Source organism: Schistosoma haematobium, chromosome 6, assembly GCF_000699445.3.
Source record: "Schistosoma haematobium chromosome 6, whole genome shotgun sequence".
Classification (NCBI taxonomy): domain Eukaryota; kingdom Metazoa; phylum Platyhelminthes; class Trematoda; order Strigeidida; family Schistosomatidae; genus Schistosoma; species Schistosoma haematobium.
The window spans coordinates 5,522,339-5,546,365 of record NC_067201.1 but is presented as its reverse complement, the minus strand read 5'-3'; the positions used below and the strand labels follow the sequence as shown (position 1 = coordinate 5,546,365).

Genomic DNA, 24,027 nt, shown 5'->3' with positions numbered 1-24,027 from the left:
TTAGACACCAACACCGTTGGATGCCGACTGGCTCAGTGGTCTAATGGTTAAGTGCTCGCGCGTGAGACCGGTAGGTCCTGGGTTCGGATCTCGCAGGGGGCGAGGTCGTGGATGCTCACTGCTGAGGAGTCCTATACTAGAGCGAAACGGCAGTCCAGTGCTTCCAGGTTTTCTTTGATGGTCTTGCTTCAACTGACTCATGATTTCAACCAGTGAAATTTCTAAAATCTCTACAAAACCCCTTCTGATAATTCCAAAATAATAAATAAATAACTACGTAGTCAAATACATAAAAACAAACAAACAATTTAACTGTTTCTGTTTAGAAAAAAAATAAAGAAGCTCACATCTTCAATACATGATTTTGCTAATGGAAAAGTGCAATAGAATATTAAACCGATAGACAAATAAGTCGCTGCTACTAGAAGAAATGCAATAGCCACATCTCGAGTCTGAAATGAATACATATAAAAAGTGAAGAATTATACTACTTTTTTAATCGAATATGAAAACTACATAATAAATAAAATGAATTACTAAGTCATAACAAATTGATCTCATAGTTTATATTACAAACTAGTTTCAGATAAACATTGAAAAGTAGAGATTACCAAATTACTGTTTCATACTAGTACGTTATTTCTCACCTCTGGATATTCACGATTTTACTCGGGATTGAACTCAGGACTTTTGATATTTACAGATAGCGCTTAAACTTAAGTCCACCGAGCCAGCATCCAGTAGCTTATCAATCGAACTTCAGTTGATTCGTATACTGTGTAAGACCATTTCGCAATATTATTGATGAGTGAATGGCTCATACTCAACATGGTTAAGCTCTTATTGTCACAGCTTCTCACAAGAACTCCTGAAGTCATATCTCAAAATTAGCTATTAGTAGGTACATGATCAGAATGTGATCAGAAATGATCAGCACAAATCCTCCACTGTATCAATAAATTGGGAGTAAATTTTGAGTAGTTCAAAAAATGTCCGATTTCTCGTTATAATATCATTGATAATATTAAGTGGTGAAACGATTTAGACAAAAAATTATTTGTATCAGAAAGGGGTTTTGGGGTTATTTTATTTATTTATTCATTTAAACTCATAAATATTGGTAAAAGAGGGTACCAAATATATATGCGCCACACAAAACAATGATAATGGGAAGAGAAAAGAAAAAGAATGTAAGGAGCGTAAAAGAAAAAAAAAGAAAAATAATAACGGCCAGATTAGTGCGAGGTAGTGTAGTAGTAATAAAAATAATAAGGGGGGCGGAAACGGAAAGGTACAATCGGAAGAAATCTCCCAGTTAAGGAAGATACAACCACTTTTTATGGGGAAAGTAAAAGAAGGTTACAGCAGGATCGCCACTGGTTTCTATTCTGAGCCACATCTAATAACGTCTCTAGCCACTGTGTCGCACCATTTCTCGGAAATCATGAGCCAATTGAAGCTAGACCACCATGGAAAACCTGGAAGCACCTGGACGGCCGTTTCGTCCTCGTATGGGACTTCTCAGCGGCGCGCATCCACGACTCCGCCTCGAGGGGTTCGAACCCAGGACCTATCAGTCTCAGGCGCGAGCGCTTAACCATTAGACCACTAAACTGGCATCCAATGTTGCATTTCCAGGATTTTCATGGTGATCTAGCTTCAATTCACTCATGATCTCAATTATTGAAAAAATTATTTCTCCAGTTCTTTGCCGCAAGGTTTAGTTTAATAATCTTTTATAATGCATGTATACGAAAACTAGAAACCGGAGGAATTTTATGTATTCAATTTAATTAACAATTAGCAAGAATTGTCTTCTTGAGAATTTTTACTGTTATAGATTTAGAAGGATATGAAATTATTTGCACATTTATGAAACCATTTCCTTACCAATCATATTGGAATACGGTTATGTAATATCGTAAACTGATTAAAATTACTCACACAAATTATTCTCTCAGTGACCTTAAGGTTAAGGGCTGACCACGATACCGAAAGATCTTGGAGTCAATCCCTGGCTCCATCGTCAGTAAGCATTGATAATTAGTTCCATATTTTCTATCTGCTAGTTTACTATTATTGTCTAATTAAGATAACTTATTATTATTATTAGAGGCTTTATTCAATATTATATTTTTAGTACAATATAGAATTCTCAGCATTGAGTATTTCAATAAGTTTCCGTTTCTTATCTCTTGATCAATCCTGATGATAAATACTGAGTAGTCGCCAGTTGGATATTAGTAGTTCAGCAATCGACATCTGAATAATGTTTATTCTTTTCAATGCATACTTCTGCTAGCAACTACGATGTCTCTGATTAGGCTCTTTTGTAACTTGTACAGAGAAATATCGTAAAGTTGTCATAAACACACCTGAATGAATTATGAGACTACTAGGCATAATGATGTGTTAAAACAAATAACTTGTTAAAATATCTAGATGGCAGGAATAGATAGCCCAGTTATTCTTCATGTAAACTGTATAATTTTCGGTTTCTTATTTGTAAGACACTTCAAATTGTCGAATAAACAGCCAAAGTTAAATAATTTTAATAGTTGAGATCAAATGAGTCAATTAAAGCTAAACCACTATGGAAAACCTGGAGGCACTAAACGGCCGTTTCGTCCTATTGTGGGACTCATCAGCAGTGCGCATCCATGATCTCGCTCGTTGGATTCAAACCCAGGGCTTTTAGTCTTGAGAGCGAATGCTTATCCTACTGGGACCACTGAGCCGGTATCCAACGGTGTTAACGTCTAACCTCAATACATTCGTTTTATTTAACTGTTCAAAAGGGCATAATAATATAATATTAATGAAAACAACAAATATATGCAAAACACTTAACAGATTTAAATTCACTTACATTATTCTCCGGTCGTTTTTGATTACGTGTTAATGTATGTAATGTGTTGTGACAGAAAAATGCCAGTGAACATATACCAGTTAAACTAATGAATGTAGTTTGTGCTTCTAAATAATAATAATAATAATAATAATAATAATAATAATAATAATGATATATATGATAAAAGAATTCAAACAATCTACGTATCACTGTATTCTTTCTGTAAAATAAAATTGTAGTACTGGAAGATTGTTGATAAATATTTGCTAATTGTAATATTTTAATTTTTTCTCATTATGAAGTTGCAGAGTTTGTTGAATTTCATTAAAATTATGAATCAATATAAATTAGTCTACCTATGAAAACCTAGAATCACTAGACGGTTATTTAATTCTAGTATAGAACTCCTTAGCAATGTATATCCACGATGCCGAACACAGGACTTTCGATCTTACGCGCGAACGGTTAACCTTGAGACCATTGGAATCAGGATCCATTAACGGTAATGTCCAACCTCAATCAATCTATAATATTGCGCAACCATTTTCTATTGTCTTCAGTGGGTAATTGGCTTATACACGATACGGATTAGCTCCACTTGTAGTATATAACTTTGCTAGCCGCAATAAAATAATTATGACAATTATTGTCTCTTAAGCTGTGATATTATTTCACAACACAGTGGATTCGAATATCAAATCGTATACATTTTATTATAGGAATTATGAATAGCATAAAATAACTCTCTTGTTATTTGATTTACGAATTCTTCTACAACATACCTTCAAGGCTGAATTGAAAGTAGAACTTACCTAAAGTTCATCGCTCTCCTAGTTGCTTAATTTAACTACCTTTTTTAGACAACAGCATCAATATACACTTCTTTTTTAGATATCTAGCTATGATAATAAGAATTCATGATTAATCCATCCAGTTGAAAACATTGAATAGTTAATTCATTAACTACAATCTTTTTCATTATCATATTATTATTTACTCATTTATCAAATTGTATTCTGATTATGAAAAACATTTAGTTTTCCAATATATAAATAACAACAACAATCACTATATGTGCCCATTGAATGAGTTGATGGATTCATTAATCAATCTGTATTCCTAGTTACTTTCAATCTGATTCATCATTTATAATACAATGATATAAGATTTCTTTGAATACTTTTCATAATTGATAAGCATTAATATGAATCAGTATTATTTATGGAAAAGAAAAAAAACACTTAAAAAAAAACCATTTTGTACATAGATTGGCAAAAGTCAACATTACAGTTTCTAATAGTAACACTTGAAAACAGAAAAAAAAGTACGAAAAACAAACATGTAATTATCTACAAGTACGTATATGAACTACATTTTGTTCATAATACATTTCATAGTTATGTTCTGGATGTTTTGTTTTCTCTCTCTCGATTTGATATATTTCAAGTATGGAATTTAGTTATTTCAAAAGAGTAGTTAACGTATTTACAAGTCAACTACTCGTTTGATGAAATGTGTGTATGTGAGTATGTATGTTTAAATCAACAAAAAAATTTATTCAGTCAGTCAGCTATAACATAAGACCAGGCACATATGTGCATCGGTCCAAGTTGACATACCGCATAGCACAACAAGGTCAACACTGAATTCATAGGAGTGGTTAAGTCAATAGTGGTAATATATAAAAGAAAGATTGTATATAAGGCCATAATGCAGGAAGAAAGAATTAGTTCGTAGAAAGAAAAAAATGAAGCCATTTTAATGTCATAGTTTAATAGAAGACAAAGAGTGTATACACCGACACCATTGTGATCGATTCTGAACCATGTCATCAAGAGTCTCTAACCATTGGTTACGATAGTCACGCGGACCCCAACCAAGTAGTCTGCATCTATCAACATGGCTCAGACTAGAAGTTAGTGACTTCAAGCACTGATGCCACGTTTTGGTTTAGCCACGCCTAACTTTCTTCCAACTGTCTCCAATATTAACCAGCATTGAGCGTTTTGGTAATCGGTGTTCGGGCATACATAACACGTGGCCCAACAATCTCAGTCGATGAAGATTCACAATCTTATCAACTGATTTACCATCATTCCCTAATGCCTTGCATCTAACCTCACTATTACTTACCCGGCGATCCCAGCAGATGGGAGCAATATTTCTAAGGCATCTGCGATCAAGTACTATTAGCTTATGCATTTCTTTTACTCTTAAAGGCCATGTTTCGCAACCGTATAGTAAAACAGAACGAACTGCCACACAGTATACTCGTCCCTCAATTGATAGACGGATATCTCGCCCTTTCTATACATGACGTAATTTGACAAAAGCCAAACTGACTGACATAATAAAGAGTAGTGAAATCATAATAGATATAAAGTAGTTGAAAGTAACTGGAAGTAAACCTATGTTTTATGCTAGATTGCATTCGCTAAAAAGGCACTACTTCTACACTTCAACTCAAATAAATGAAAAAAAGCGTGAATTGTGAGTAAGAGCTCTTCTTCAACATTGGATACAAACATAAGATCGAGTATGCTTCTGAAGTTGCATGTAATTCAATTGCTCTGGAACTTTCTGATGGTGATATCTTAATCATAAACATTATGTGTGATTCTTCATTTTGTCGATGTTTCTAAAAAAATTCTACTGAATAATGATCAAGTGAAGTCTTTTCTGATGTTTACTAAACTTCTGAAAAATATAGTGAGGCACATTTTTGGATTCGTCAACATGACCGACCAACTGTAAAAGTACTATTATATACCTTTGTCTTCATTCATGATTACGTCACTTGGTTACTATGATCACCTATACAGTCAAGTCATTCTAAAAAAATTTTCATCTTCACTTAAGTTAATAATTTCATAGTTGATGGATGTTTAGTTTTTAACAAACATTTAAATTATATTATATTTTTAAAATTCTGATCAGCTGAAGTTGAAAGCAACTCCAACGTTTGACACAGCAATCTATTTCGAGTTTCTTCAGGGGATAAAAGTTCAAGTCATGCTATCAAACGGAAGGTAGAAATTATTTTTGCTTCCAATCACTAAGATGTTTACAATCATAATTACCATTTTAATAGCCAAAATTTGTTTGGAAAAACTCAAGTTTAATTTTTTTCTAAAAGAGAATTCTTATTCATTACTATTCAATATTGTTAGGTTAATAAAATATTGTTCATGAACAGAATAGCTATCTAGTGATTCTCACTGTTTTTGAAGAACACGTTGCCTTATGTTATATTGAGATGTAAAGAAAGGATTACAAATATGCTATAGCTTTGACATATTCAAATTCATGAATTAGCAAGCGTCACTCTACACCAAAACAACACTTTGGTTTAAAAAGGTTATTCACTTTCTTTTCTACACTCATGAACATATCTTCAGAGGTTATTCAGGTAATTGTATGGCGGATATGAATAATGAAAAAAAAGCTTGGTGTATCGAACAGTGAGTGTGGAAAAATAGGCACACAACTTACTGACTATTAAATATGTAATTTCTTTCCGTGTTATATATTTATGAAAATATACAAAATACATTAGTACCAAACACACAGTCATATTTCATGAAATCAAAGCTTCATATCACAGAAATATTCAACATTTATTTAACAGGTTATCAAAGATCTTTTTGAATACTTTGAAGAACCATATAGAAATTAATTCTTTATACTTTAAACAAAGTAATAGCTTCCGTTTTTATAGTGTTTTCGGGAATAAACCTTTTTTTTATGAAGATAATTTATACTTTTACCTATAGTGAATCTCTTCAAGTTATTAATAATAATTATGATGCCATGATAAATCACTAATATGAAATCATTAATATGAAATAAATTAATCTTATGAACTCACGGGGTACAATTCTATAAGGATGTTTAGATGAAAAATCCATATTTATTCCCCATTGACCAGCTTTCAAACAAACCAATATGACCAGATAGAATACACAAATAGTACCTGAAGTTATATTAAATATAATCATGACATATTACTGAGAGAAAAAACAACTAATCAATGACAATTGTAAACAAAATAATGGATAGATTTCATGCCAAGTTATCAGTTGGAATCTCCTGAATCAAATACACATGGTTGAAACGCTATATTTTGGTGTTGTAATCAAATAATTAGGTATAACATGCACACATTTACATTGATATCAGACCACTTGTCTTCAAAGTTATGTTACTAGGAAATCTGTAATCACTTATTCGCAAAAAATAGAGGTAATTGACTGCTAAAGTTATAAATACATCTAAGAGCATTGTGAAAGAGACTTAAAAAAGATTTTCATAAAAATGTAATCTCTTTATTGATTAACATCACGAAAATCAAAGTACTTTTGATGCATTTTGGAAAAACAACTTCTCATAATGAGTTGAAAGTATATCAGCCCATCAAATTTCATCTTCGATATCCTAGTATAGTATATTTGTCAAATAGTTTATGTTAAAACATTTCTTGCTGTTGAAACGTAATACTCTTGATGAACAAATTATACTTTGTGAAAGTGAATGAGTAATATTTTCAGGCCCTGGGTTCGAATCTCGTGGGGTAGGATCGTGTATGTGCACTGCTGAGGAGTCCCATACAAGAACGAAACAAATATCCAGGTGCTTCCAGGTTTTTCATTGTCGCTTAGCTTTAACCAATACATGAATTCAACTATAAAATTACTAAAATCTCCACGAAACCCCTTCTGATAATATATTTAAGTTAAAATATCAATTGCTAATTTACAGCTTAATTTTTAAGTCAGTAAATCAGACAAACGGTTAATTGTAGTGTGAAAACAGTCTGAGTAATAGATGCAAATTGCTAATCTCAACGGTTACTATTAAGCATATCAAACACATTCTATTCACTTGATAATTTTTACTTGAATCTTCTCAATGATGTTTGGCACCGCAATTGATAAGTCTCTTATTGGTATATATGTATAATATGCGTATTGCATCGATATAGCCTTAAATCACATGCTTTTTAAGCATAGTTGGGTAGTGGCTAACAGTGGAATCCAGGACGCGCGTTTCGTCCCATTCTGGACTTATCAACCAGATATACTTACATCTCAGAGTTGATGTTCACGTTTGAAGCGAACGGTACTAGGTTCGAGTCCTGGAGTGAACATCAAATCTGGGATGCAGGTAAATCTAGCTGACTAGTCCCGAATAGGACATAACACGCATTCTGGACTCGACTGCTACCCTCTATCCATATATGCTTAAACACACTCTATTTTTTAAAATGTTTATTCAAGTTTATATTATTACAAATCTTTGCAGTGACTTGCAATAAAACTATTTCTAAAAGTTCAACACTGGCTTTTTAGAATAATCATATTAACATATTAGATAAAATATTTTCGACGAGACTATGATTTAGGCTTAAGATAACAAGTATTGAATTTTAGCGCAAAATTCATTCATCCGAATACTTAAATAAAGTTCTGGCATTCATAGCTGATGTCATTTTGTGATGAAACTCTTAACTCTAACTTTTAACTCTAAATACTCATCTTAATTCCTCAAAATGATCTATAAACCTCACTTCAGACCATAGTAGGTAGGTGACTTTTCACATGGTCACTGTGGCTTTGCCGAAAGTTTATCCACAAATTATAATTTGATTACATTTTCTATACTAAAACTGATAATAATGAAGAAAAAAGATTCATTTAAGTAAGAAAAAAAATATCTAAACATCTAACAAATAATGAATGTTTACATTTACTCACCAAGTGCATTGAATTTACTTAAAAATGTAGGTGATTTAATAGAAATCAATGGAACAACAATGATTAAAAGCCATGCTGGAACAGTACGAGTTTTTGACCATAAACGATTATAAGTAGAAATATGGTCAGTGTTCAATGAATTGTTAAATGCTTCATGATTATAATTCAAAGGTGTTGTAATATTTTCATGATCTTTATTTGGAACAAATGGTAAGTTGGAACATGTAGCTAAGGTAGATAAATGAAAATTAATTTATTGAAATTACAGTATAACTATGATATCTTTTGTATTTAGTACAAAATCAGTAAGAGAATACATTCATCAGTAGATTTATCATTGATATATTTCTAGATAAGTTTAGTGGATAATAATTTCTAATTTATCAGAAGGGGTTTTGTGGAGATAGTAGTAATTTCAACAGTTGACATTATGAGTCAATTGAAGCTAGACCACCATGGAAAACGTGGAAGCATTAGACGGCCGTTTTGTTTCATTGTGGGACTCCTCAGCAATAGAACGGAATGTCCGTCCAGTGCTTCCAGGTTTTCTATGGTGGTCTAGCTTCAATTGACTCATGATCTCAACAGTTGAAATTTCTAATTTAATTTGTAATAGTTTGAATTAGCTTGTTGTTGATATTTTGACTGGGATTTAATAAAACCATTGATAAACCACTACAAATTTAGTAAAAATTTATATCCGTTTTATAAATGAGTGGCTGTCTTAACTCCATAGCTAAAAGGAGGATGAATTAGCATTTGAAGTGAAAAGTACTGGTTTTAATTCCTAGAATGAATATTAACTATAGGATAGTGGTACATGTAATTAATCAGTTCCAAACCATACGAGGTGAACGTCCTGGATTCCACTTTAAGCCAGATTCAATTTATTCTATATAAATAATAATTTCCGTTTAGAAGAGAAATTACAAACTGCCTATTCGTAACATGGGTATTTACAAACTTTTAAAGTACTTGGATTAAAAAAACTCGTATGAATCATCTTGAAAGTAGTTCCGCAAAATCAGTGGTCGTATTCAAAATCCCACTATTTTCAGTTGGGCACAATTCACTTAAACATAAATATTACCATCTTGTTCAACGACATAGAGTAGAGTGTTAAGTATAAGAAAATAAATAAATATAAATAAATTCGATCAGTCAAGTAATTAGGAACACTAAAATTTAGTATTCATTTCTAGATCTATACACTTTTAGAAGGCTTAAATAAAATTAGAATTCAGCGAAGAAAGTTTTCAAGGCGATGAATTCATTTACTTCATCTGTAAACTTGTATTCATAATTGTATGTGATAAGTCGTGTAGGTTGAACGCTATATACGAATCCTAAGCTATTCCCGTAACCCGCAGACTAGAACTACACAGAGACTTGAACTCCAGAAAGAAGACACAAGTATGAGAGAAAACACTTCATCCCAAGGTTCGTTTTTGTACAGAAAATCAAGGGTATTTATAGATGTTGGCGTCTGTTAAATCAACATCATATTTCAGCCAATCCGTTAACGTCATATTATGCTACCGACCAATGGTAGCACGCCACGCTGGAATTCTCGAACGTTCCATCATACTCTGATTAGCTAGGGCCCTTCGGCTCCTTTTTGGGCCTCTGGAGGCTCCGTTGAAGTTCTCCGGAAGCCGACCCAACAGTATGGTATATAAATATATATATATATATATAATTCGAGACTCCAATTATCCACTGAGGTTACGTAATAATCAGTAGGTTAGAGAAGAATAGATTATTGGAGTCTTGAATCACCTTATAATTCAACCTTATCTACCCTTCTATAGACATATATCTACCATACAACTATGAATATGAATGTTAAACTTAAGTAAACGATTTTGTCGAAGACGGAAGTTTCTTCACTGAATTCTCTTTATTTCTTTTCAATGACACAATGGATTATTTTACTTATCTGAAAACTCAAATAATTAATAAATTATGGATGTTCATTATATTCGTCAATAATTTTTTTTATAATCAGTGGTCTAGAGGTCAAACGTTCACACGTGAAACGAAAGGTTATGGGTTCGCGTTTGTGGATGCTCACTGCTCACGTCTCATACTAGGATGAAATGGTCGTCCAGTGCTTTCAGGTTTTTAATGCTGTTCTAGATTAGATCAACTCACGAATTTAACAAATAAACAAAATTAAATTAAAATCCATTTGGTGTTGTTTTACTTGTATCTTCTCATTGTTATTTAGGACTGTAATTGATCAGTCTCATGTTGGAATATGTGCATCCTGTGCGGATTGCCTCGATATTAGCCTTAATTCAGGACTCAGTAGCTAAGTGGATAACGCCATAGCGTTTGAAACGAACGGTACCGGATTCGGGCCCGGAGTGAGCATCAACTCTGCGATGCAGGTTCATCCGGCTGACGAGCCCCAAATAAGACGACGTGGCGCGCATCATGGATTCTACTGCTAACCATTATTCATCTTTGATTGAAAATTAAGTTTGTTTAAATTTTGTTTTGAGTTGTGATTTCAATTGCCTACATGACTAATTTTTTTTTTTGTATTTAGTTACTACAGAGAAAACTTAATTTAAAAGTGAAGTGATTTATTTTTCTCTCAAAGTATATATCATCTAATTAATATGTTTACAATAACTACACTTATGTGTAATGACATAATTGAAAATCCTATTGAAATTAATATGTAATTCATTATTACTGTACAAGAATGTATTCACTTATGAATTCTATCATCTGATTGACATGCTTGAAAATCCATTGTGAAAATAATAATTTCCAAAAATTCACTATTGTAATACACGTTTATGCAATCAAACTTTATGCATTGTAAACCACGTTTTTTATATTATTGAATAATGTCATGAAATGGATCTTTTGTCATCAAGTCAAGGAAGGACTTTTAGTTATCTTCTTTGAAACACATTCATTATGTTTCTAACATCATATTTCAGAACTTTAGAAGTTGTTTTTTCATCATTCAAATTAAGAAGGTTTGAAGATTCAACCTGGTGTGTGTTATATTCTAATTAGGCTTCTCAAGGTTCTTAATTTTCTTGATAGAATGATATATGGAACATGTTCAGTATTCCTTTAAGAATAATTATTACTTTAAAAAATTTTTAAATGGTAAGGATAATAAGGATTCATTTCATTTTGATAGGATTAAATCAGTTGTTTAGACAAATTGTAATGTTTCAAGATTATAACTACAACTGAGAATTGAAAATTCTAACATAAATGAGTTTTTGTAAGAACTCTCGTTTCATAGTACTTGAACGCCGAGTTTATATAAGACATTAAGGAGGAAGAATGCATTAGTAAACTCTCAGAGAATGAATTTGAAGTAAATTCAACGTTTCACCTGGGAATCTGATCCAAGCTCTTTCAAATAATTATAATCAAAATTATTGAATATAACTAAATACACGGATTAACTTTAAATTCATTTCGCTGAGATTTTACAAATACATTCTTCCTCATTAATGTTATACATGGATTTTATTTGAAGTTTATTATGAACAAACATCAGCATAGTGTGAAAAAATATTTATTTATTTATTTATTTTAACACATAGATATTGGTAAAAGGAGGCACCAAATACATATGCTCCACACAAATTTCATTTGATATGTGTGAGGGCTGTGATACTGCCCGGGTGCCCTAACCGAAGCAGGTGGTTGTTTTAGGCGGCCTCAAGTCGAGCCTTCGACATGAAGGTCTGATTCACAAGGTAGTGGAGCATCGTAAGGACATGCGGTCCCATGGTAGCCGGTGACCAACAATTGGTTCATGCACCATTTGTTCCTTTAGGATACTGGAGCCCATGTGCACCATTGGTTTGGAATCCGGTTAAAGCGCCGGATATTCGCTTTTCGTCCTGTCATTTTTGTAAACAACACCCCCTTGACGAGAAGGCAGTGAGTAGGACTTCCCTGGCAGAGGCTGTATACGCGTGGCCATGTGAGAGTATTTCGAGAGGGAGAGTGGACTCTCCCCACTCTTGGCCACATCAGGGCATTTAGAAAAGTAATGAGAGTAAATAAAAAATTGTTAATGTGTCATATATGACAACCTGCCATGTTACTGACTTCGTATCCACTTCCTACAAACCCACACTATTTCTACACTTCAACTCAAATAAATGAGAAAAAGTGTGAATTGTGAGTAAGAGCTCTTCTTCAACATTGGATACAAACAGAAAATCGAGTGTGTTTCTGAAGTTGCATGTAATCCAGTTGCTCTAGAACTTTCTGAAAATATTCTAAATTTAATAATGATGATATCTCAATCATAAATGTTATTCTTAATTTTGTCGATGTTTCTGATAAGTTTCTACTCAATAATGATTGTGTGAAGCATTTCCTGATGTGTTTTACCTTTGTATTTCTAGAGACTCTGAACAGGGATATTTATAAAACCCCTTAGGTTATTAAGTCAAAAAGGATTTCTAGCTGTTTTCTTTAAAACACAGTCACGTCTCTTACGCCTTTTTTTGGAATATAAGTTGTTTGTTCATTATTCATATTGAAAAATCTCAAGGATCAACCTGATGTGTTATATTCGAATTAAGCTTCGCAAAGTTCTTGAGTTTACTGATAGAATGGTGTATAAAATATATTCAAAATATTCAGAATAATATCTTTTTTTTTCACACTGATAAAAACTCTTTATAACATACATTTAAATCTATAAACACAACTGATGGTAACATGTAAAATTGAGTACATATAGATCGTTTATTAAGTTATTAAACATGTTTTTATACATAAATATTAAGTTGATTACAGGATGTATTAGAGATAATTCAGTGTGCTGAATCTTAATAACCGTAAAAATCTTCGTTAAATTATACTCATCTGTTAAGTTTAAACCAGACATGAGCTAAAAGAAACTCAGTTTATACTGTTCGAGATTCATCAATGAAATAGATCATTTATTGTGTTACATACAATTAGTCGATACCGAATAAAATATCACAAATCAACCAACCTATGAATATTGAAATTCCCCTGAAACAGTTCACTATTGTTCTAATAAATATTCTTTTTCTTTTTGAAATAAAAGTTTTATGATACAATAACATAATATGTATATCCTAAAATCAGATTTTTTTCTGTTAACATATATGACAAACATTCATGACAAAAATTGTTTTGTTTACACTTAAAAGAGACAATTCAATTCAAGTATGTATCATATACAAGTAAACATACTCAACATTGAATCATTCGCTTCGATTACTATTACTGTTACTATTATTACTACTACTACTACTTGGATACAACAAATATTTACATATAAACAATATATCAAATATCTCTATAGACAGTTGTTTACTACTAAATATAAATAACATTATATTAAATAAGAAGAATACAATATTGAAAGAAGTAAATACTTTAGATATTCACAAAGAGTCTGAAACAATAAATTATCATTATGAAATTATTTCATTTCTATGATGTTGACTGTCAAATAACTACTGTAGTCATCATTTATATATATATATATATATATATATATATATATATATATATGCATAAGTCCTATTACAACATGTTCATATCCCTGTCAGAAGTATATTAAATATAAAATGAATATTAATTAATGGTAAACATTCCTAAGCATTTAAGTTATTTATTGTCATTTCTATTCTTATATAAATAGTAATGTGTATTTATCATTGAAATGCAATGATGTTTTACATTCCAATAACCGGAACAATAATAATAGTACTGATTATTATTATCATTATAGTATGAATGCATTCAGTATAAGGTGTATAGCATATATAACATAAAGGTCTATATTATTATGAATAAGAATGACTTTTCATTTCATGTCTTAATAATATCAGAATCATTTATTGATGATATTTTGGTTAATTACACTTCAAATTATCAACCTAATATGAATAATAAGTTTATTATAATGAGATATTCTAACTTGAATAGTGAATAATATTGAAATGGTTGTTAGAATTTATTTATTATGAATAATAAATAAATGTTTATAATTTCAGCTAACTTTTCAAAAGTTTATATATATATTTGCGAAAATATTTCTTCAATGGTAACTTCTCTAACCGTGAAGCTGGGTGACATGGGATCGAATCTATCAGGAAGCATCGGTTCCCTCAAGATTACAGGTATACTTTGCTGACGAATGCCAAGTAGCACGAAACTTAGATCCAGGATTTCTTGTTAACTTCCTCCAACCACAATCTTATAGATGATGATTAGCTAGTTTCGTGAGTTGGAATGTAAATCTACATGTTTTAAAGGAAGTACTCCAATTGTTTCTGAATTTGATTATTGATGTTACACTGGGATAAACCAGCTATGTAGTCTATATTATTGTCATCGATAGTTTAGCTAAATTTACGCAATAATGCAAACTGTAACTAAATAATCTTGAATGAAAAATTGATAAAATTAAAATATTAAACTACTGTTGAAAACCAGGAAACACTGGACGACCGTTTCATCTTAGTGCGGGATTCCTCAGCAGTCTTTATTCACGACCCCGCACCTGGGGCCTTAAACCAGGACCTTTGGCCTCGTTTGGGAATATTTAACCAAACAGAGTTGATATCTGACTTCGACCAATTCACGACGTCGCACCGCAATCTTCCATTGTCTCCGGTGGGTAACCGTTCCACAAACTACACGGTTAAACTCCAATAATCATGGCTTAACACTATGTATTACTAAGGAGTCTCATACTATAAGACAATGGTCATCTAGTGCTTCCAGGTTTTTAATGGTAGTCTAACATTGATCGGCTCATGATTTAGAAGAAATTCAACAATCTCTACAACTATGACCTGTAAATTACAAGAGACCGTATTTACAAAATAATACGATGATTTCAAGTAGTAAAACATCAAAAATAGTTGATCTCTTCAGTTCTATAAGGTAAAATCTAATATTTTTGTCCCAATATTACGCATTTTATTCAGTTCAAGTATTATTTTATATTCTAGCTATTTATTTATGTCTCTTTCATACATTTCATAATTTAATAATTGTCATAAGTGTACAAGTGTTAATTCATCCTAATATTATTGCCGCCTATCAGTTTAGATCTAATATCAGTTAGAGGAGATGCATTAGAGTACAGCTATTACAGTTTGTCTTTATCTTCCCAACATTGAGTGCAATAAACACAAATTCGTTGATAAATTCTCCGTATATCAAAAATTTTACAACAAAATTATTTGCTGTTATGTTTATAGTTTTCTGTTTGGAACTAAAATGCAGTTGAATACTGTAGTTATCAGCAACTAAACTACAGATGTCAGTTGAGTAGAGACAATCGTTTAAGAACCTTATATCCTTAATGTAGTACAGAATGAGAATTTTTATAATGTAGACTGTATGGTTAAGAGAATTTAAATTCGTAGTAGGACAAAATAAAAGATGTCGTTTGTATTCTCATGAAAAGAAATAGTTCTTTTAAAACGATTGCTAATCAAAATAACATCAAATAATGATGCACTCAGTATCGAGTTATTTACAAAATTGGACACATCGCAGTTTGAGCCATGAATAACTTCAAAGCAATAATTTATTTAAGTCAATATGTTTAGCTTCAGTCTTTCAATTATACATTCGTCCGTTGGCCAAACCTTTTCAGCAACAACTTATTGTGGAAGAGAACAAACTCGATTTCAGTGGAGGAAAAAATCAGAAAGAAGTGCTGGAAGTGGATAAAACATACATTGAAGAAAGCACGCAACTGTATCACAAAGCAAGCCCTCACTTGGAATCCTCAAGGCCAGAGGAGGAGAGGAAGACCAAAGAACACATTACGCCAAGAAATGAAGACAGAAATGAGAATGAGTGAACAACAACTGGTAAGAACTAGAAAGGGAAGGCCCAGAACAGAGTGGGGTGAAGAAAGCTGGTCGGCGACCGATGTTCCATTGGGAGTAATAGGCGTAAGTAAGTATGTAATAGAAAGTATAAACACATATTGTTTTCCAAAGTAGATTTCAATATCATTTTGACTAAATAAACAAATAATTACTTATTTTTAGATTATTAATCATGTTAGTAATTTAGGTACTAAAAAAGGCCTCATTCTCTGTCATTATTCCCAAAATTAGCTATATTTGTGCGTACAATTACATTTTAACAGATAAACATATAGTATCCAGGTCAAATGTTTTAGCCTTCCATTTATCAACTTCTCTAAAATATTACAATTAATCAAATATGTTTCTAATTTGTTTCAAAAACGATAATTATGAATACCGAATTGTTGATGTTTAACAACCATTATCAATAAAAGGTTTTACAAATTATACCGACATTAAATACTAGAAAAGAGAGAATTGAAACACTACACTTAGTAGTTATACTTTCTTTGTATCTACTATAAAATGGAAAAAAGTTAAATACGTTGAAATTCAAGTACCTTGTATGTGATCAAAAGATAAAAAATATATTTGTATCAATTGAAGTGATGAAAAACCCGCTTTATTGGTTGAATTTAAAAGATGGAAGATACCGACGATTAAGAAAAACATTTTTAAATCAGTACGATTTCAATATATGTTAAAAAAAGATGTTGATTGTAATATGCCTTAATTGGTTTCATGCATTTTTTGTTGTTTTCATTGTAATTATTACTAATTAAGATGATATCGGAATATCAGTTGGCTTCTAATGCATATAAATTCCTTTTCATTTAAAGATCTTTATGAATCCTTGTAACATCTAGTTATAAAAAAGATTCAAGTTTTTTTTATTATTTAGTTTGAGAATAAAACTGAATTCAATTATTCATTATCTTACTTCTCTACTCAATCAGTTCCTTAATTTTGATTGATTAATAGTTTTGAAAGGAAGCTTATCATCTATTAATTGGTAACGATTGTTATCATTAGTTAATATAAACACATTTTATGCAGTTATAACCTATCTAACTTAATATACTCTACATTTTGAAATGGATAGGACATACATTACGGAAATCATCAAACTGCATCACAAGACAAGCGCTAACTTGAAATCCTAAAGGGAAGCGGAAAAGAGAAAGGCTAAAGAGCACATTTCGTCAGGAAATAGAAGCAGATATGAAAAGGATGAATAACAATTGGAAGAAGCTGGGACGTATTGCCTAGGACAAAGGAGAGTGGCGGTGAGCGGTCTATGCTCCTCCACGAGGAGTAACAGGCATAAGTGAGTCAGTAAGTAACTCTACATTTTCTCTTGCCTTTGATACTCTCGATGTGTTTTTTTTCAAGATCCCCTATCACAACAAAATATCTACTAATTAAATATAAATATTACTAAAAGTTGAACATAACTATTCCTAAGCAATTAGAAAACCACAACTCAACTTACCACCTGTATACGTTTTATTCCATAATGTAAATGTTTGATCTAAATGTGAATTATTCACATTATTTATTTTATCTATAAAATGAAAACAAAAATTTTTTTATTAAATCATCAATATCAAGTATTTTTTAGGCACATTTTCAAAGTTGGAAAATACATTTTTGGGTAACTAAATAAAAACTTACATAAGACATCATTGGAAAGTCAGAGACTCTATTATATAGTGTTTTTTAGAAGTGTTTATTCACTACTTCTAATCTTTTAATGAATATTGAACTTAAATGGGTTCATGAAAGTAATAACCTCTAGAAACCTCTATATTGATAAATTAAATCCGTATCAAAATACCCATCGAATAAAAAACAATGAATTCAGTGAAAGAATTGTTTTTGATGAGTTCATTTATAGTACTGAACAGTCGTATATATATAATATCCCAATGAGTAGAAAAATTAAGTTTTTAAATTTTCTGACGTTTCGTAAATCAGTATAAGTCACTTCTTCAGAAAATAAAGAAATAACCAGATTAAATTAACCCAAGTTTAACTGGTACAGAGGAGCAAAGCAAGAATATTAAGTGTGATCATGCAAAAACAGGTGTGATCAAGTCGATGTCATGTCATTCCGGTCAAGGTGATTTATATGAGGCATATTTGTGTATTAGTGCGTGTCTGTGTATAGTAAAGGATGAAGAAATGTGACATTTGTGGTGCAAACGGATAGATCAATACACTCTCATGTTACATTCAAATGACGTATGAGAATGAAAATGAACACGGTGAGCTATTATTTTTTATTGCTTAGTTAAAAGAAATCTAAGTGGAGCTCTAAATCTAGCCATCTACTGAAAATCAACGCACTCAAGTCGCTTTATCGACTTCAATTCGGTGCATTCATTCAGTACGAAAATCTTTCTAACCCCAAATCTATTTAGAAGGGCAAACAAGATTATAACATCTGGAAAGGATAAGCAAATCGAACGAAAGTATATAAATAACATCTTACAGCATAATATTTTTCCTATAAAGATTATTAAAAGTGCAATAAAACTAGACGTGTTACTGTTAAATAATAATCCCAATGAAATATCATGGACTGATACTTTAGTTTTACCACACCACCATGAAACAACAGAACTCCAAAGAGTGTTACAGCGACACAGAATTAAAGTACATACAAAACAACGAACACATTTCAAAATAAGTTAGTTCCCATAAAGGGAAAAATCCCCTTCTTGTCAACTCCGAATTATTTCTACAAATTAGGATGTGTCGATTGTGATACGTTCTATATTGCAGAGTTATCCCGCGAAATCTCGACTCAAGCCAAAAAACATCTTAAGTACACAAACAAACCGCCTAATAATCCCATAAAACTGGAAAAACTCCAAAATAAATCGACAATAGCAGTTCATGTGATTTACAATAACCATCAAATCAACTTTAAAAGCATCAAAATAATAAAGTGTTTTCCGATTACAAAGAAAGAAGAGTTGCTGAAACTTTTCACATATTGCTTAATCCTATTGCCCTCAATAGAAAAGAAGACCTCATTATCCATCCAACTTCGACCATCTATCCAAGCTACTATGATTGATTTTATTCATATCTCACACCATTATCGTACGTAGAAACTCAACTCCGTTCTTTCGCAACACAAATGTCACATTTTTTCATCCTTTACTATACACAGACACGCACTAATACACAAATATGCCTCATATAAATCACCTTGACCGGAATGACATGACATTGACTTGATCACATTTAATATTCTTGCTTTGCTCCTTTGTACCATTTAAACTTGGGTTAATTTAATCTGGTTATTTCTTTATTTTCTGAAGAAGTGACTCATACTGATTTACGAAACGTCAGAAAATTTAAAAACTTAATTTTTCTACTCATTGGGATATTACAAATATCTTATTGCTCAAGTTATTTGAAATTATCAAGTTAAACCTTGATAATGACATCTATAATCATATATATTGTTCGTTGACCTGTAATCTGTCACTTTCCAGATAGTATAGTCTTGAATATAAACATTTTGGAAACTATTTGTAAGAAATGATGGATAGTGGCTAGCCATGGAATCCAAGACGCGCGTTTCGTTCTATTTGAGACTCGTCAGCTGGATGTACCTGCACCTCAGAGTTGATGCTCACTCTGGGACTCGAACCCAGTACCATTCGCTTCAAACGCCATCGCGTTATGTACTCAGCTACTGAGTCCTGATAGCCACGTGCTTGTTCAATGGGGTCAATTTAAATTCACTTGGTATTGTTTGGCTTGTATCTTCCCATTGAGGTTTAAGACTACAATTGATCAGTCTGTTATTGGCATATGTGCATACTTTGCGAATCGCCCCGATATTTACTTAATTCACAAGCTTTTTGTAAGACTGCAATAAGACTGTATTCGGAAACTTAATAAATCTAAGCGTTGTAAAAATCGACTGCCAAAGAAACAGTAAAATATAATTCACAGTTATTCCCAGTATAATAAAGACTTAATTGCATTATTAAATGTATTTACACGAATTTTTAATTATTGAGGGTTCATATGATTTAATGTTAATCCTGTAGTAGTAATAATTCTATAATAACAACTTAACATTCCTGATAATAAAAGCATCTTGAACAATACAAGAGACCCTGTTTTACTTGTTTACATTTGTTTACGTTTTAATACTTATCAGAAAATATTATTCATTCAAACACCATTTAGGTGTAATATACTCCAAGTAGTCAGTCATATGTTACCTTTTAAATCGTCGAAAATATATGAAAAGAATAATTAAGTAGTAGATCTCATTTTACGAAGTAAATAAGTGATATATTACCATTTCTAACATAACTGTGGTAATAAGTTTACTCCAAAGCAAAATCTTGTTGATTACATCAAAAGATTACTTGATTGATTCCAAATTATAAAATAAATTTGTATAGACAAATTGTCTGAATAAACACTTAAATAAAATATGAACATAAGAAATGTATGCATCGTTTCTAATAATATAACCATGTTTGGAACATTATCAATAAGGTAGAAATACACTTTAAGAGGAAGTATCTATAATAATATGACCTATATAGAGTAAAAAAGTTGGAACAAAAACACCACTGTCAACTTACTGTAAATAAAATCCCCAGTGTAATATAGGAAATTACACATTAAAACATAATAGACTATAATTGCACCAAAAAGAGCTAACATAGAAAATGAGATTGCCAAAATGTAACCAGGTTTTCCTAAATGATATTGACATACGTCTGTAAACTCAATGTCAGCAGATGAACGAGTATTTTGTATAACTAGAATGAAAAAAAAACAATAAAGTAATAAAAAAACTATTAACAATCTGGGTAATCGTACATTGTTGATCTGTATCTTAAATTGAGTGGATCTAGACACTAACACTGTTAGATGTTGACTCGGTATTGTTGAAGTTAGGTGTTTGTGGACGAGATTGAAGCTAGTGCGCTTGATTCCTTGTGGTGGGGTCATGGACACGCACCGCTGAACGAAACTGGTGTCCAGTACCTTCTGGTCTTCAGTGGTTGCCTAGATAAGATCAGCTCTTGGTTTGGACTATGAAAATATGCATTCAATTATTGATTTACGATAGTTATTGATGAAACTATGTTTAAAATATAATTTTATCAAACAAATATATAACAACGTGGAAAGTATTAAATAATATAAAGTGAATATTAGGCACTGAAGAATCAAAAAATAAATCAAAGTAAGAAATCGACTGATCTAATTTACTTCAAAAATGTAATGTGATATTCAACAGACTAGTAAATAACTTGTTGGAGTCTGAAGCGAAATGTACTGGGTTTGAATCTCGGTATGAACATCAACACTAGAAACCAGGTATATTCGTATGCCTAAAACCTAATACGACGAAAAGCTCGTCTTGAATTCCACTCCTAACCACCATTCAACAACGTGTGATATATAGCTTTTCTAAGTTTGATCTCTAAGAATATATAATGGATGATGTGAATTTAGAAACCATTCTGACTAAATGTTTTTAAGCCAAGTAAAAACTGTATCACAAAGTAACTACGTCGGAAGTAAAATTAACGATTTTAATATAATATTTTAAGAAATACTTGGATATTCATAGAATATCTTAGTGTCTCTCTGCGAATTAGTCCATTGAGTACTCCGGAGTCACATTTCGGGAGCCAAAAATGTCTAATAGGAGTTCATGTTCTCTCATAAGGCAGAGACGACGATCACTGACTATTTAATTAAACTCTTTGATTGGAAACATCTAATTTATTTCTTCTTCCTTTATTTTTCGAAGATTATCAGTAGGAGTGAAACAAGTATTTCATTGATTATACAACCACTTAAAAATATATTTCATTTGTTATTGGTTTGAATATCTTCAAAATTAGGATAGTACCTCTTTTCTTCAAAGACAAATACAACATAATTCATAATCCATTGGAAAGGTTGACATTTGTGATAACATGGCAGAAACTCACAAATACTTCAGTACCCAAAAATAATTCTAAAATTCCTCCTTCATATTCAGTTTCTGATCTACCCACTGAAAGAATATAGTTTACCTATGCTGCGGATCGAACGATGTGTAAGGCTTATTTTATGTAAAATTTTGTAATATGCCTAAGGAAATTATAAACTACTAATGGTAGTCATGTATGCAGGATTGATCATCAATGTCTTGGTTGAGAATAGCTCACAAGATTGAGTTGATATTTCCACTTGTAGATACGCTTCAATGAAAGTTAATTTAGAAAACGATATACCGTCGTTGAATATAGTGAAGATGCATTCTGGTATAAGTGACATGTGATAATGTTTATTAGTCACTAGTCTTTAGGGCTTAATGTCAAAATAACTTGATGTTATCAAGAAAGATGAATAGTGACGAAAATTTTTATGTTACAGCCATGAAAGTATGAAAGAGATGCAAAAAGATAACATATCACGTATTTCTACATAACTAGCATTTAAAGTTAAAATGGGCTATCAGGAATCTTTTCTTATACATTATGCAATGTTGAATAACTCGAATTTTATCCTCGACAGGAAATTGTCGATAAAGGCATTTTCTATATAGTTAAACATTAATAAATCATCAAATATGATCAAAGAGCAATTGGAAAAATAGATTATCAGGACTTCATATCTCTGTACAAGCATAATAATACAATCCGAATTAACAATAAATATATTTTTAGCTCAGAAGGGTTTATGTAGATGTTACAGTAATATCAATGGTTGAGAACATGAGTCAATTGAAGCTAGACCACCTTGTGTTCGAATCTTGCTAGACGGGTTCATGGATGCACAATACTAAAGAGTCCAACAGTTGAACGAAACGGCCATCCAGTGCTTTCAGGTTTTCCATGGTGGTCTAGTTTCAATTGTCTCATGATTTCAACCATTAAAAAAAATAGTTTTGTTGTATTCCAATAAGTAGAAAAAATTGTGTTTCTGACGTTTTGTGACCTAATGTAAGTCACTCTACCATATGCTCAATTAATTTGAAACTATGAAGTTCAACTTTGACATTGATACCGAATTAACATTCATTTATAGTCATTTCCAATGTTTCATACATTTGAAAATCAAAATATGATAATCTAAACATCGTTAGTGAATAACATTTTTGTTCAGTTAATTAATCTCTTATGGTCCTATAAATAAATTAAATAGTCAATATCGGCCGGTGTTTTAACAAACAATTTAAAACGTTTATCATGTTTAACATTCTATTAATTTATTATTATATTCATTTTATAAATAAGTGACTATAGTGACTAGTTAAATGAGAGATAGTTTTACATTATATAGGAAAAACTGATTCAGCAAAGTGTTCTCTTTTCGGCGAATTCATTTTCAAAGCTGTACAATCGCAAATATATATATACTTATGTTTTTTCTCAGGATGATAATGATTACAATAACAATGATAACAAACTTCTGTTAGACATGGTAACAATGAGCTAGAATAAACAAAGGTATTAAAAAATTTTAAAAACAGGGGAATTAATAATCAGAAGGGCTTTTGTGGAGATTGTAG

At 31.5% G+C, this 24,027-nt stretch overlaps 1 protein-coding gene across 1 annotated transcript in view; it reads right to left on the bottom strand.

Annotated features, from left to right (window-relative positions):
- MS3_00008384 (uncharacterized protein) overlaps positions 1 to 24,027 on the bottom strand; it is a 72,077-nt gene that overhangs the window by 12,842 nt on the left and 35,208 nt on the right. Inside the window, exons 6-11 of the mRNA XM_051216736.1 lie at positions 21,095 to 21,274; positions 17,965 to 18,036; positions 8,605 to 8,832; positions 6,720 to 6,824; positions 2,870 to 2,976; positions 348 to 452 (exon numbers count right to left, since the gene is read on the bottom strand). Of these exons, the coding sequence (XP_051065338.1) occupies positions 348 to 452; positions 2,870 to 2,976; positions 6,720 to 6,824; positions 8,605 to 8,832; positions 17,965 to 18,036; positions 21,095 to 21,274 (797 nt within the window). The remainder of the gene's footprint in view (positions 1 to 347; positions 453 to 2,869; positions 2,977 to 6,719; positions 6,825 to 8,604; positions 8,833 to 17,964; positions 18,037 to 21,094; positions 21,275 to 24,027) is intronic.